This window comes from Cetorhinus maximus, chromosome 5, assembly GCF_964194155.1.
Source record: "Cetorhinus maximus chromosome 5, sCetMax3.hap1.1, whole genome shotgun sequence".
Taxonomy (NCBI): Eukaryota; Metazoa; Chordata; class Chondrichthyes; order Lamniformes; family Cetorhinidae; genus Cetorhinus; species Cetorhinus maximus.
The window spans coordinates 49,331,627-49,348,361 of NC_135883.1; the positions used below are offsets into that span (position 1 = coordinate 49,331,627).

The 16,735-nt window shown below is 41.2% G+C and overlaps 1 protein-coding gene across 2 annotated transcripts in view; it reads left to right on the forward strand.

Annotated features, from left to right (window-relative positions):
- The window catches only part of smap1 (small ArfGAP 1), a 344,710-nt gene that overhangs the window by 155,876 nt on the left and 172,099 nt on the right, over window positions 1-16,735 (forward strand). For both annotated transcript variants that reach the window (XM_078541858.1, XM_078541859.1), the window contains one exon: window positions 13,273-13,368. In XM_078541858.1, coding sequence (XP_078397984.1) covers window positions 13,273-13,368 — 96 coding nt within the window. The remainder of the gene's footprint in view (window positions 1-13,272; window positions 13,369-16,735) is intronic.

Genomic DNA, 16,735 nt, shown 5'->3' on the forward strand with positions numbered 1-16,735 from the left:
TTGCCTTACCGAAAGCATCACTGGGAGCTAGGTTAACCATGGGGATTTAGAAGTTATTACAGTAGTAATTTGTAGATTTATGTATGTACTTGAAATCATTTCTTCTATTAATAAAGGTTTAATTTAGTTTTGTAAGAAACATATAAAACTTGGTCGCCTTATTACTACTGAATTCAAGGCACGCATGTCGAAATTTATACAAATTGTAAAACAGCTGTGGCAGTTGTTTCAAGTTTCATGATCGTGGGCTGCAGGTTCAGTAATATGTGCACCTTTGCTCACTCAATGATGGGGAGGATATTGTCATGCCAATGCAGGCATGAAAGATATTGCAATTTTAAAAAAAAAAACTGCATTCCTTTTAAAATAGGCCTTGATGAACTGTAAGATGGCTGTCGATGGATCAGCTGACTTTGCAATCCTCAAACTAGTGTCCTAGACCCAACCATCTTCAGCTGCTTCATCAATGACCTTCCTTCTATCATAAGGTCAGATGATTGCACAATGTTCAACACCATTCATGACTCCTCAGGTATGAAAGTAGTCCAAGTCTAAATGGAGGAAGTCCTGGACAATATGCAAGCTTGGGCTGACAAGTGGCAAGTAACATTCGTGCCGCACACGTGTCAGGCAATGACCATCTCCAACAAGAGAATCTAACCATTGCCCCTTGACATTCAATGGCATTACCATTGCTAAACCTCCCCACCATCCACACCCTGGGGGTTACCATTGATCATAAACTGAACTGGACTAGCCATACAAATACTGTGGCTACAAGAGCAGGTCAAAGGCTAGGAATCCTGCGACCAGTAACTCACCTAACTCCCCAAAGCCTGTCCACCACCTACAAGGCACAAGTCAGGAGTGTGATGGAATACTCTCCACTTGCCTGGATGAGTGCAGCTCCCACAACACTGAAGAAGCTTGACACCGTCCAGGACAAAGCAGCCTGCTTGGTTGGCACCACATCCACAAACATTCACTCCCTCCACCACTGATGCACAGTAGCAGCAGTGTGTACCATCTACTAAAGGCACTGCAGAAACTCACCAACACTCCTTAGGCAGCACCTTTGAAATCCACGATCGCTACTATCTAGAAGGGCAAGGGCAGCAGAAAGATGGGAACACCACCACCTGGAAGTTCCTCTCCAAGTAACTTATCATCCTGACTTGGAAATATATCGCTGCTCCTTCACTGTCACTGGGTCAAAATCCTGGAACAACTCCTGTAACAGCACTGCAGGTGTATCTACACCACGTGGACTGCAGCAGTTCAAGAAGGCAGCTCATCACCACCTTCTCAGGGCAATTAGGGATGGGCAGTAAATGCTGGCTGAGCCCATGTCCCATAAATTAATTTTAAAAAAAAAACACCCTAGCGAGCTTTCGGCTAAGTCCCAAATTGGATTATAATGGACAGGGGTCTCCCTTGAATGACCATGCTTAAAAAACACTCTCTGGAATTTCACACCTGCTATTGTCAAGGCTTATTCCAAGACACTGCTAATAAGCTCCCAGACCGCCTGACAGTGGGTCTGCCATGTAACAAAGTGGGGCTATCGAGACTGAGTATCCACAATGAAGTTGTAAAGACCTTATGTTATACATCAAGGGCTTTTGACCATTTGACTGAAACTCCTTCACTATGAAAGACCATTGTTTGTGTTCCATTGTGTATCAATGACCATTCATCATGTGATCAAAACTGCCCTCTGATTTTGAAATCCAAAAACTGAGGGAGAGACTAGGCAGTCTGCAAAACACCAACATCATCACAACTGCAGAAAAAGGCTGTCATCTTGCTGCTTCAAGACCTACGAGGCTGAAATTCTTTTAAAAGCTTCCTCTAACCTGTTTTGAACGGTTCTTAGTTTGCCTGTAAGAAATTGCACCTCTGGTTTCAACATCCATCAGGACTTCCTCTACACGACCTTTTGAAAAGTTTTTACTTCAAAGGAACTCTGCAATTAATCCGGCTTTGACCCCAGCTATCTTAAAGTAACTGAACTTCAATTCCAAAGTGGGAAAAGCTTCCTCCTTCACTGGACTCTGAAGGACACGTGAATTGCTACCTATTGTTTGGTTTTGATATTTATAGGAATGTACTACTGTCTTTAATTGCGTCTTCCTTTGGCGTGTGTATGATTGATGTAGTGATAGACTTTTCTAGGGGGGCTGGGGTGTGTGTGTGAGAATCAATAATACTACTTGTTTAAATCCATGAAAATCTATTGGTGACCTTTTAAATTGACCACATACTAGCGGGGGTTTGGGAAAGTGCATTAGCCATATCAAAATTAAATTATACTGATTACGGGCAGAAAGGAAAGGGAATTGGGGGTTTCAAGCTATCTGTCTCCCCTGTCTGTAACAATATAATATGACGAAAGAGATGCAATATAGATTCACTAGGATATTCCAGGGAGGAGGGGTTACAGCCATCGAGAGATGAGAAGTTGAGACTACTTCACTGGAACCAAGAAGGCTACTTTGACTTCATAGAACATTTATGATGAGCTGTTATTATTTTTTCTGGTCAGCAAGGCGATGAGAGAGCTATTAATGTAAAATAATTAAAGGAGAAGTTATGAAGGAAAATATTTACACAAATAATTCTAGAATTCTGTGCCACAAACCATTACCAAATCTGAATCTTTTTTATAAATGGATGATTGAATAGCTTAAAAAGGTTATGGAGAGTGAGCAGGAGAATAGTTTAACCTAAATAGCTCATCGGGGAAAATTGATGGTGGGAAATACGCACTTCTTTACTGAATTAAAGATGATTGGCAAAAGAACCAGAGGTATTGTGAGAAAATATTGTTTTTACACTGAGTTGTGATCTGCCTGAAAGGTTGTGGAAGCAGATGCAACAGCAACTTAGAAGAAAATTGATAAATGCTTGAAGGGAAAGAAATTACAGGGCAGGGCAGTGGGTCTATTTGAATAGTTCTATCGAAGAGTGGATACAGGCATGATGGGCTGAATGGCTTTCTTCTGGGGTATATGATCCTGTGAAGTTATGATGCTAGGTGGTAATTCCTTTGCGATTGGTGGCTGCCACACAGCACAGCTGCAGTATTTGGGTGAGCATCATAAAAATGAGCCTTTTGAACCCTAATGTCAACATCAGCCCCCTCAGCAAGAGGAAAAAATCTTCATACAAATCATTATTAGTTTAGGCATAAGCAGTACCGTTTCTGTCTATGCGACAGCATCTGGCCTCGAGCTGCAGCTCCCACATGCACCTTTCACACATTTCAACAGAAGCTCTTGTCTTTTTCTGTCTGGTTGTCCTGTAATACCCCGGTGAATTCTCTTCACAAAAGCAGTCAAATCAAAGTCAAATAATACATCTTGTCTCACTTAATTCGTCAACTCGCTGGAAATCCAAGCACACAGTCCAGATAAATTTTCCAATTTGAGCCCCAGGCTTTGGACAGGATAGTTCTTTTATCCTGGAAATGTAACTTATATGCACATTTCTTAGTGACAAAAGAAAGGAAGTGGATAAAATGGAAGAAATTGTGCAAATTGGTTTTATTGTGCTGTAATTTTGGAATGACAATGAAGATTTTCAATCCTTAATTTTCTATTGGTTGCTTGATCTCTTTTTGAAAATAGCTTTGATTTATTTATATTTTCAATATTGTTATGACACAGCAGTTGATAAATGCTGAGTTATTTAAAATCCCAGTGGGAAACTAAACAACTGCTCTAACCTATATTTTCAATTGGTATGTTTGCGATGCAGCTCAGGATTTAGAAATAAAACCGGCCTCAAGGTTTTTTATATAAATTAAATTAAACATTTATTAATTTAACAACAAATTTAAACACACACGCGTCTACAAATGACTACCATAATAACTTTTAAAGAAGCCCCCAAATTAATCACTCCTAAGATCTTCAACGCAACAATAGCCCATAGACTTTAAACAGACACCAGGCAAAACACATTTTATCTTACAAATTCAAAATGAGGTTCCTTTCAATTTGTTTCCTTTGCAGACAGTTGTAGGCTCACATGTGCTTAGGTATCACATGCCTCTGCCTTCCACACACACAACTCTTCTGTATATACCTAGCCTTCCCTTTGAATGCAAATTCTCATTGTATCACCAGGCCCTTTACACTCCACCTCTTCTAACAATAAAACCCCTTTTATAGTATCAATTTTATTAGTAATATCAACATATTGCTTGGTGTTTCCTAGCTAGGTGCAAGAATTCATCCCCAGTCTTTGGTTTATTCAACAAAATGCAAATGCACCCTCTACCTTACTGTTTACATCTCAAAACTACTATACATCAAAGCACCCAGACTAGTTGGCTTTAATCCATTTAACACACCCACAGACACAGACCCTACTACAAGTCCAATTTAAAATAATTTCCAATAACATTATATACATTAACATCTCTTCATGACAATATTTGTAAATTAAGAACAGTTTCTTTTTTTGTCTTATTGAAGTAATGTTTTGGAGGTGCAATGCCTTGAGGTGTTAGAATTTTAGTGAAAGATACCTTTTTGAAGGTGTCAGTCTGAGTCATTACAATTTGGGTCTGTGATGCATGAATATGAACTAGCTGCAGACATTTGATTATATAAATATTCGAAAACTTCATCCAGAGAGCAATTAGCATTTGGAATAATCCTGAAGGTAAGACAGTCAAGTCCGTTTTGAACATTATTTGAATTTAAGGTACAGGTAAATGTTTGACTGGGTAAATTGATGCAATTGAGTACCCCAAGTTTAGATGAGCTGGTTGCATTTTCTTATCCTTGATGATTACTTATGTCCTTGGGTTGTAGGAGAGATTTTCTTTTTTGGAGGAAGAAAGATTTGAGAGTAATAACATTTTGATGCATACAAATAGAGAATTATAGGCTGTTTTGGATGGGCCTTGCACTACCTGTGGGAGGGATAGCTAATTAGATATCACCCTATTGAGATATTTTCAAGTACTATGCATTGTATGCTGCTTATAATTGTTTCCTTGACTCATGACTGCTCATCTTACAACAAAAGCAAAGAAAATGGTTCCTATTTTTAGTTCTAATTTCAGGGAATCTGAGCTGTGTTTTCAGATTCCAGTAAAAAATTATACTTTCACTTGCATAGCACCTTTATGAGGAAATATCTTGAAGTATGCCACACAATGAATTACATTTGGAGTGCAGTGACTGTTATGTAAGCAACAGTAGCCACCTGGAAGTCTGCAAGCATACTATGGCAACCCTGAAGTGAAATTACAGATGCTGTCATGTTTCCAATTATCAGTCAAAACCCAGTGGATTTTACAAATTGAAGGCCTGAAACACCTCAACAGTTCATTTTAAGCTCCAGAGATTAGACTAGATTTTGTTATATAGTAAATAGGATAAACTAGTAGTGCATGACAGAGTTTACATCATATTTCAGCGCCACGTGCAACGCTTAACTGATGGCAGTCCAAATATTCATTCTTGTTGACTGACTGTAGTGATTCTCTCAAATATAGACAGACAGGAAAAACTGAGTAGTGAGCCACTAACCAATCAAATTGCTGTTTTCAAATCAAATTGACTGATCGGGTACCTACACAGAGCAAACCAATGACATTGAACAATTTTTCTGATAACTTTATCTAATAAAGTTTGCCCTTTGAGCTCTAGCTTTTTAGGGGGGGCCTAAAATTTGAGTGTTTTGTCATTTTCCTAAGCCTTAACCTGTATAGCATGGACTTCCTTTGATATTTTTGGGGATCACTTGCATGCATTAACTGCTCCCTTTTGAGAGATACTCTAATTTAATCCAGCCATTTCTCACTCCTTCCCAATGCCACCATCTGTTATATGTCCTCACCCTCTGATAACTGCACCTATATTGGTGCTTGTACTGTGTATTTGGCTAGGCAGTATGCAGATCTCGTCTTGAACCCTAGGCCTGGACTCTTTCTTTCCCTTTTCTTTCTCTCTTCACCACCCACAGCAACCCCCCACCCCCAACCACACCACCCCCCACATCCTAGTTCGTAACTCCCATTCTTCCCTTGGGCTTCATGGATCCCCATCCCATTTATCTGCTTCCCTCCTCATGGCTTGCAGACTTCCATTTCCTTTCTAATGCTTTTTCTTGAGGCTTTGTAGATGCTAGTTCTGTTCCCTTTCCCCACTGGCTCGTCAGCACACCTTTTCCCCCTTGCCTCCACCAACCTTTAACCCAGAGCTAATACACTCCTCATAGCTTGCTTAGAGCATCTTTTCTTTGATTCTAAGATCCCACCTTCCAAGTCCCAATCCTCTATTGCTCCTCCCTTCACCCAAAGCTCATCAACCCTTCCCCTTTCTCCCATTGTCCTTCTCCTTTCACCTGAACCTCAAATCCATAGCTAGCAAAGCTGACAGACCATGCACTTGGGCAGGACAAACAAGGCACAGTAATATATGATGAATGGTAGCACCCTGGGAAGTACCGAGGATCAGAGGGAGCTTGGTGTACATGTCCGCCGGTCCCTTAAAGTAGCGGAACAGGTAGATAAGGTGGTTAAGAAAGCATATGGGATAATTGCCTTTGTTAGCTGAGGCATAGAATATAAGAGCAGGGAGGTTATGCTGGAACTGTATAAAACGCTGGTTAGGCCGCAGCTGGAGTAATGCGTGCAGTTCTGGAATCCGCATTATAGGAAGGATATGATTGCACTAGAGAGAGTGCAGAGGAGATTTGCCGGGATGTTGCCTGGGCTGGAGAGTTTTAGTTATGAGGAGAGATTGGATAGACTGGCGTTATTTTCTTTGGAGCAGAGGAGATTGAGGTGTATAAAACTGAGGGGCATAGATAGGGTAGACAGGAAGGAACTTTTCCCCTTGGTGGAGGGATCAATGACCAGGGGGCATAGATTTAAGGTAAGGGGCAGGAGGTTTAGAGGGGATGTGAGGAAGAATTCTTTCACCCAGAGGGTAGTGGGATTTTGGAACTCACTGCCTGAAAGGGTGGTTGAGGCAGAATCCCTCATAACATTTAAGAAGTATTTGGATGTGCACTTGCGATGCCATGGCATACAAGACTATGGGCCTAGTGCTGGAAAATGGGATTAGAATAGTTAGGTACTTCTTTGACTGGCGCAGACTTGAAGGGCCGAAGGGCCTTTTTCTGTGCTGTAGACCGCTGACATTATCCTCTGACATATCCTGTGAGATTATTTCCACCCCCCCACTGATTTGTGAGTCTAGACTTTTTTCTCTCTTTCACCTTTCCCTTCACCTGTTGACTGTATCCTAAGCTGTGAAGATGTTAAGAGGATAGATATTCGGTACAACAGACAAAGCAACATGCAAGAGCCATGCAAAAGTGTTAGAGGCCTACAGCGAAGGGAGCAAGTATTTTTTGAAAAAACCGAGGAAAGCACAGTGGACATAGCAGAGGGTTGGAAGAGGGGCAAAGCTAGGGCACAACAAGAATCAGTAGGAAAAAGCCGTGAGATTTAATGATTTTTTTCATATGTCATAGGAGATCTACTATATACTGTTAAATGTGACCGTGCTCTTGTCATGAAATGTTGGGACTTTCTGAGCAATGATGTTGAAGATCCTCTGGTAGTGTTTGAAAAATATAAAAAGTGTGTCCAATCCAAATTGAACATGCTGAGATCATTATCAATACTGTAATGCCATTTCATAAAAATTTCAATACTCAATTGGAGGATTGTTGTAGATCAATAAATTGTTTATGCCATCTCCTATCAGACAGAAGTTGTGTAATAAAATAGTTCTTTACTGCCTGAAAGCTTAAGGCACTTCAAGAATCCAAATACTTGAAAGATGATTTGTTCGGATTTCAATGAGTTTTCCACTGGATTGAAAGAACCCCAATTTGTTGTTTGGTGCATTGCAGTTTGCTTTAATCGATCTACAAGAAATGTACCTTTCCTTGTGTCACAGATACTTTAAAGGTGTTTCCCCAAAGTCACCTGTGAACAATATATTTGTATGTGAGCGTGTGTATCTTATCCTTGGAGTGAGTAATTCAAGGTAAAATAATCCAGCAGCAAAGCCTTTTTACTTAAAAGGAAAAGATTAGTTAATTTCACACTACTGCTCTGCAAGTTACTTAAGAGACAAAGTTACTAATACATACACAGATTAGTTACAAATGAAGAAAAACAATATTTATAAACGTGAATCAAGTTTAGTCCATATTCATTGCAGGCCTGATATGTTTTGAAGTCAAGATGTTGCATTGCCTGAAGTGAAGGTGTTGCGGTTGTAGAGTCATCTCTGCAGCTGCGATCGGTTCCACTGTCAAATTGCCAGAGGTTGCTTTAACAAGTGAGCTTAGGTGGAATCAGGTTTGCAGGAAGGAGAGATGGTTCTTTATCTCTGTAGGCCTGGCACTTTCACCTGCCTAGTTTCTTTATAGCAAACCTGTAGCTGGTTTTAGATACTTTCTCTCTCTCCCTCTCTCTCTCTCTCTCCACCTCTCTCCACCCCCTGGAGTTGGGGGGTGGGGGGATGGTGGTGGTGGTGGTGGGGTGGGTGTGTGTGGCTGAAGCTTTTTTAAGTTGATTCTCGATGGATTTGCTGGGTTCCTGCCCTTGTCAAAGCATTTTGGGGGTAAGCCAGGATGACTACCATTATCATGTGACCTGTATAAAAAAGCCCAGTCACTTTCCATTTAAGGCAAGTGGTGATTCCATCCTTACCCAGTGTAGTGATCAAGAGGGCAAAGTTGTTCACACCTTGTGATGGCTTATCAGTTAGTGTCTTTGTTGTTTGGAGGAAAAGCCATCAAGTCAGTAAATTCTGTTTACTCTTTTGGAGCAATTATTGAATTTTAATATGCCTGAGGATGCCTCTTTGTCTGGCTGAATGGGTTCCAGCCCAAATCCACAAGGAAAGGGTCAGGTGACTTTGAGTCCATTTTGGAAACAGTCTTTAAACTCTGTCCAAGGTTTACAAAATGTGACCTTCAAAACAGTTTTTCTAAATATTTGTAAGATAACTGCAACATAACATTTATTTTGAGTATACTGAATTTTTTAAAGTCTCTTGAACGGCGGTTTATTCTCCCAGGTATGTCATCTTCCAATTGCTCTTTGATATAATCATATAGATCAGTCAAATGGCTTTTCATTCCTGTAGGAATTCCTGATGCAGTTAAATATTGATATGAAATACATCTTGCAATTTACTTTTCACTGTGTAGCTTCTACCTTAGGCTTACACCAAGCTTCAATCAGTGTGCCTTAAATCTGAATCGTAATTCAGGTTTTAGACGTTTTCAAACTTTGTAAAGAGGAGAGCTCAATTGCCACCTCCTGTGCTCCTTCAAAGAAGGTTTGCTTGCAGCAAGTTTTACTATTCATCTGTCAGTGGCCCTTTCTCTCATGTATTGTTATTGAGTACTTTGTTTGCTTCCATTCAACAGGAAGATGGTTGCATGCACATCCATGGTGGGTCATTCATCCTTATTTAAAATTATGGAAAAATCAATAAGATTTCACTCAAAATCCTCAATGCAGTGTTAGGGATTTTTTTGTTGTAGTTAGGAAAGGGCAGAGGTGTGCCTGTAAATCTTGCCTCAATGCACGCAGTGACATGAAATAATTTTTTCCTGTGAAGATAAATTGGAGCCTTCAGAATAGAACTTTCTTGATTGCTCAATAGATACATATACACTGATGGAAACTTGCAGATCAATAAATTTTTGGCCCAGTCCCATCTCTGGTGAATTAGCTGATCTTAGTCAATGTGCCACTAAGCATTAGAGGGGTCTACAAAAATCTCTGTGCAGTGGGTTGTTAAGAGTTTAGGATAATTTGCCACAGTAATTAGTTGAAACCATGTGAGGAAAGAACAAACATTTGAAGTAAAAGATGATGCAGGCCAGTGGGAATGGCTTCAATGATTTTAGCAAAGAGACAGCACAAAGACAATGGGCTGATTAGCCTCTTTGAATATGTTCCATTAAACAGTTTTATTTTATTTGAAACAGAACAAGGTAATAAATAGTGCTTAATGGAAAACAGTATATTTACAATAAATTGAAAGCGTAGCTATTCTCTAAGATATGTCGTCAAAGTTGCTTCCTAAGCAATGTTGCTGTCTGAACAAAATGTATTTTTGATAGCAGAAACCGTATAAACAATATATTGCTAACTTCTGGGTTCCCATACCTGCCTCACTTGCAATCATACCCTCCTGTCCCTGATCACGGACCGAACAGAATTACCTAGCCTAAGGGTTGTGACTAGCCTCCTGGAACAAAGTGTCCAAGTAACTTCCCCCTGCAGTGCAGTGTCCAAAGCTTGGACTCCAGCTCAACTCTAAGTCGAAGTTCCTCGAGCCGCAGACATTTACTGCAGATGTGGTTACCCTGGACCACACTGGTGTCCACCAGCTCTGACATGCTGCAGCTGCAGCACATCCCTTGCCCTGCTGTATCTATTGCGCTTTATTTAACTAATTAGGTTTTATATTTAGAAATGTCATTCAGCTGTTATCTGTAGTTATATTCATTAGTTTAACTAGTTAATCTATAAATTTAATGCAGTACTTAAATTTCCCCAGTACTGGTTCAAACTATTGCCCCCATTTAAAGGGATAAAAAACTTCAAACTCACCAACCAATCAACTACCTGCTGATCTAATTAATGCCTTTGAATGCTCACCAGCTACTTGAGGTGGAATAATGGTATAAAAAGCGGCACCTCCTTCCCCCGCTGCATCAAATTCCCAAGTTAGCACTTGTTCCTCATCACACTCCGTCCTCTGTGCTTCTGTCCTTTGCAGTCACAAAACTCCTTTGCTTTTATAGAGGGTTGGTGACTCACACCCAAGTTGCAATTGCTAAGTCAGCTTCTTGATATCTCTTTTTCAGGCAACCACTTTCAATTGATTGACAGGTAAATTCCACTGCCAGATAGTTTCCGTTAAACTTGGCTTTTTAACTAGCCTGCAGTTTTAAAGTTCTAAATCTGACTGTTAATCTAAATTATAGTTTGAGAAAAACTTACTAGAAATATTCCACCTGCACTAAATTCCCAAGTTAGCACTCATGCCTTGTCATTTCCACTCTGCAGTCGCAAAACTTGTATGCTTTGTGTGCTTCCTCTGACGCCTTAACGACACCTCAACTTCATTCTGCACCTTCCCAATGAAGTCTCTTGATGTATTCAGTGCCTTCTTGAATGAACCACCTCCGTTTGGTTGTGCACAGGCCAAGGGGGTCTCCCATGAGTGGGTGAGTTTGTTTGACCTCTTCACGGATCGTTTGACGACATTGCTAAAGCGTTTCCACTGTCCTCCTGGGAGTCTCCTACCATGATCAAGTTCCAAGTGGCGCAGTTGCTTCGGGAGTCTCATGTCAGGCATAGAACAACATGCCCTGCCCAGCTGAGCTGGTTTTCAGTTATTAATGCCTTGATGCTGGGCAAGTTAGCTTGGGTGAGAACGCTGCTGTTGGGTTGCCTTTCTTGCCACTGCGTTTGGAGGATATTGTGAAGGCAACACTGATACTTCTCCATTGCTTTGATGACCCTGCTGTAGGTTGTCCAAGTCTCTGAAGTATGGAGACATTTTCCTCAGTTGGGTGAAGACTGAGCTGACACATTGGAGGTGATGATGGATTTTGTTGGTCTATGTCTGCCTTCATGGAGAGGAGGCTCCCAAGACTCTCGCTAAAGATGGCTGGTGACTCGAGGTTTGTTTGCCAGAGCTCTCAGCCAGAGAATGCCTAATAAAAGTGATCTAATCACTGTTAATTTGTTTTTCACTGAATTTTTCCTAGAAGCAGTTTGTTCAACTCGTGTACGGTGGATGCTGCAAACTTGAAATAAAAACATAAAATTCTGGAAAAACTCCGCAGGTCTGACAGCATCTGTGGAGAGAGAAACAGAGTTAACATTTTGAGTCCGTATGACTCTTCTTCCATGCTAAAGAGAAGTAGAAATGTGATGGATTTTGTACTGTTTAAGGGGAGTGGACCAGGTAAAGCTAGATAGAAGGCCAGCGATAGGTGGGGGCTAAGGAGAGATTGACAAAGATGTCATGGACACAAGACAAAGGGAGTGTTAGTGGTAGTGGTAATGGCTAAAGATGCTGATAGCGGCATAAAGGTAAGAAAGCAGAACGTGTGAATAGCAGAACAAGAGTCAGCATTCTGTGAAAGAACAACATAGAACAAATAACAGATGGCCCTTTTGCAGGGGGAGGGGGGGTGACGGTTGGGGAAAAAGGATAGAAAAAGGGGTAAAAGGGAGTAAAAAAGGGAATAAAACAATGAATAAATGAATAAAAATAAGTAAGTAAAAGTAGATTTTAAAAAGGGGGGCAGATAGAGGAGAGAGTTCATGGTCTGAAGTTGTTGAGTTCAGTGTTAAGTCCGGAAGGCTGTAAGGTGCCTAATCGGAAGATGAGGTGCTGTTTCTCCAGTTTGCGTTGGGCTTCACTGGAACATTGCAGCAGGCCAAGGACGGACATGTGGGCATGAGAGCAGGATAGTGTGTTGAAATGGCAAGTGACAGGAAGGTCTGGGCCATGCTTGTGGACAGACTAAAGGTGTTCTGCAAAGTGGTCATCCAGCCTATATTTGGCCTCCCCAATATAGAGGAGACCACTCATTTCTGCTATCTGGCTATTCCCATTCCCCTTTATTCAACCATCTCCTTCCTATCCCACCTTGCTCCTCCCCTCCTCTTTCTCTCCCAAACACTCCCCTCCTCACTATCAGTTGTTTAAATAAATTTTCCATCAACTTCAGTTTTTTTCTACATTATTGCTAGCTAGCATTATCTAGGATAGCTGCATGTATCTTTATTTTGAGTGGTGCCTACCTGAGCATATCACAGTATTGCCCTGTGGATATGTGTGGATTGTGGATGATTTGTAGGAGTTACAACTTGTTAACAATGGGGCTCGGGTTGTATTGAAGAGCTAACCATTTTTACAGGAGGGGTGTACGCAGAATTTCAATTAAGAGAATAAATCCTCAGCACTTTTTCTGAAAAGTCTTTAACTTGTCACTTTTCTCTTGCATTAAAGTTTCACTACCAATCACTAACTATTAAAAAGAATTACGTGTCTAGTGGACAGAAGATGGGGGCTGTTTGGTACATCCATCTTTGTTGTTTAGTGGTGGGGGGAGGGAATTTGTTTGGGATGAGTAATCTAACTTGTTCCTGAATAAAGGTGTTTTTACCTCCATTACTCTACCTGAAGCAATTGCAAATACCGGTCAGTCATTTAATTAAGTATTGTCTGACAGGACTTTTCTTGCTTCCAGTCTCCTCCCCATGCCATGGGTCTACCTCCAAGCATCATCAGCCTAACTGGAGAAGACCTTCGTACAGAGAAGGAATGCATTGTTTCTGCAGCTGTGGTGAGTATTACTTCAACTTTTTGATTATGGGGATGATAATAGTAATCCACCAACATTGCATTTTAAGTATGTTTCTGTTTGAGTAGAGGCTAGGGACTATATCATGCTACTTGACATGCTGTTTCACCTCATCCCAACACCTCACTGCAGTATTTTCTAATCTAGAAAGGCTGTGTTTATTTGTGCTGTAACACAAGGGGGAGCACTTACGCAGAGACTCCGCCTGCACATGTGCAGGAAGTGCTCCCCTAGTGTTGCAGAACAAATAAACACAGGCTATCAAGAAATCTGTGACCTCTAGATTTGCACACCTTGAAAAATTGTACTACCCTGAATTCATGTTTAATTTTAAAATCAGTTACTAGGTGAATAAAAGATACAACTTGTTTCTAATGTATCTGACCAGAGTTCCAGCTGAATAATTTTTATTTGTCATTTTATCATTTGTTGCAGGTGCTGTTAAACTGCTGAGTCTTTCCAGTATTTCGTGTTTTTATTTTGAATCATTTTCAATTTTTGTTTGAGGATGATTTATACTGTTACTATGGTTCTGGTACTGAGGCAGTCTTAAACACACAGAAGCTTAACTGCTTCACAAAGGATCAAAAAAATTTGTACACAAAAACAAAGATGCTGCAAAGCTGAAATAAAAATAGAAAATGTTGAAAATACTAAGCAGATCTGGCAGTATCTGTGGACAGAAGCTGATCTAACGTTTCAGGTTGATGACTTTATCAGAACTGGAAAAAGTTAGAGATGTAACGATGTTTAAGTAAGTACAGAGGCAAGGGAGGGCCTGATAGGGTGGAAGGCAGGAGTGATTAAATGACGAAAGGAATGATGTTGCAAGGCACAAAAGTGATGATGGGACAGGTAAAGAAACAAAATGACTAATAACAGCAGAATAGTCACCATTAGCTGCTGTCTGGGGGAAAAAAAAAGCAAACAGTGGTTATGATCTGAAATGATTAAATTCATTGAGTCTGGAAGGCTATAAGTTGCCTTATCAAAAGCTGTGGTGCTGTTCTTTGAGGTTCCATTGATCTTTATTGCAATAGTGTAGGAGGCCAAGGACAAAGGTCATAGTGTGAATGCGACAGAGAATTAAGATGACAAGTGACAGGAAGCTTGGGGCTGTGTTTGCAGACAGAACAAAAGTGTTCAGGTGGGGGGAATGGCGGTGGATGATCCATTGAATGTGGAGGCTGGAGGGGTGGAAGGTGAATCCTATTGTCGTTCTGGGAGAGAGGGGAAGGGATGAGAGCAGAAGTGCTGGAAATGGAATGGACATGGCCGATGCAAAGAATCTTCGGTTGAATAGAAAGGAAGACCAGATCTATTGAAAGCTCTGGTATGGCAGGTGGCATTGTCAGAACAGATGCAACTGAGAACCGAGAAAATGGAATGGAGTCCTTACAGGAAATAGGATGGGAGATGTGTAATCAAAGTAGCTGTGGGAGTAGGTGGGCTTCCTGTAGATATTGGCTGACAGCCTATCCCCAGAAATGGAGACAGAGAAGTCGAGGAAGGAAAGTGTCAGATGTGAGGGCGAGAGAAGGAAAATTGGAAACAAAGTTGATGAAATTTTCGTTGCCGAACCGATCACTGAAGCACGGTTACTTTTCCCCTTGTGTTACATATTCTATAAATAAAACTTTCTATGGTAATATAGTTTTGAACTTGTTTGGGTTCCAATATTCTGTTTGCACTTCATTTTCATGTTGTAGGTTTTGGTTTCTTGTTCTTGACAATATTGTAATTGCATTTGTAATCCTTCCAATTGCCATGCCAATCCTAAGGAGGGTACCTAGGATTTTACCATGTCACCCACTGTTTTGTAGAATATTTTTTACTTTACAATGTTTTTATCTTCTATTTATTGCCTTACACCTCGTTTGGTTCAACACGCTGCCTTTCATGCTGAGCTGTTAGAGTTCAAATTCAGAGAGGTCTTGAACTGAGGCTGGAATTGGGGTTGAGGCAGCAGGCTTGGCCTGCCCTTAAACGTCGTCAAGACTAAGGCTCTTCACCAACCTTCCCCGGGCAAGTTGAGCATCCCCCACACCATCCACATAGGTGGGGTGGCTATGGAGTATGTGCAGCACTTCCCGTATCTCGGTAGCCACCTCTCCCAAGGGACTACCATCGATGAGGAAGTCCAACATCGAGTCAATTGTGCCAGCGCTGCCGCCTTCAAGCAGCGCCAACACGTCCTTGACCACAGGGACCGTTGCAAGCCAACAAAGGTTCTAGTTTAAAAGGCCATTTTGTTGACCGCCCTCCTACTGCAGCGAAACATGGACTGTCCACTGATGCCACATCAAGATCCTTGAGAGCTTCCATCAGCAGTGCTTGCGTCAAGTCCTGGAGATCAAATGAGAGGACTGCTGGTTTCCTCCATGAAGCTGCGTCTACCGGCATTGAAGCTTGCGGAACCAATCTGATGGACGGGCCATTGCATCCGGACGACTGAAAATGACTCCCTTGACAGATTCTCTTTTCACAGCTCTCCGTTGGCCAATGCTCAAAGGCGGCCAAAGGAAAAGGTATAACAATGCGCTCAAGGTCACCCTAAAGCATATAAGCATTAACGCCACTGACTGAGAGGAGAATGCTGCTGATTGCTCGGCATGGCACCACCTGGTCTATCAAGGCTTAGCGACTCAACAGCGAGGTGGAATGGCAGTAGCAGAGGAAGGAGCGGGACGCCAACCCAGGGCTGTGATTTCTACTCCCCTGCATTAGCGCAGTATGCCTTTTCACTGTCAATGAAAAATATCTATGAAACTGAGCCATGGAGGTTAGGGTAGTTGAATGTTTTTTATTCCTGGCCAGTGCCAAATCAGCTGATCTCCTCTAGATGGCGAATAAGGAACTACAATTGCGTTGCATGCTCCTGAAATGAGGAAGTTGGGGTGAAGAATTAGCTATGATTCTCACTCTCCTGTCCAGTGAGCCCTTTATCAGGCTCCAGGTGTGGTGCTGCATCTCATGTATCTCGTTACGCCAAAAATATTGTAAAATGGTAGTGTAGTATCAGTTTGTGATTTTGATAAATCTCTCAACTTATAGTCACGCCTATCTATCTAGATTCTGATTGTGGAATACAAGGTTTGCAACTGTTGATGATTGCAGAGTATAGCTCTTGACTTTAAGGCTGGTCACCTGGACTTCTAAGTATTTGCTTTCTAATTAACAGATAAAATAGTCGAGATAAAGAAGTAACTTTGCATCTCTTATGTCCTCAGAACATCCTTAAGTGTTTTATACCCAGTGAAGTTTTGAAGGGTAGTTATTGTTTCATAAGCAAATGGAACAACCAATTATTGCAAAAGAAAAATACCACAGCCACCAAATAAATAATGAC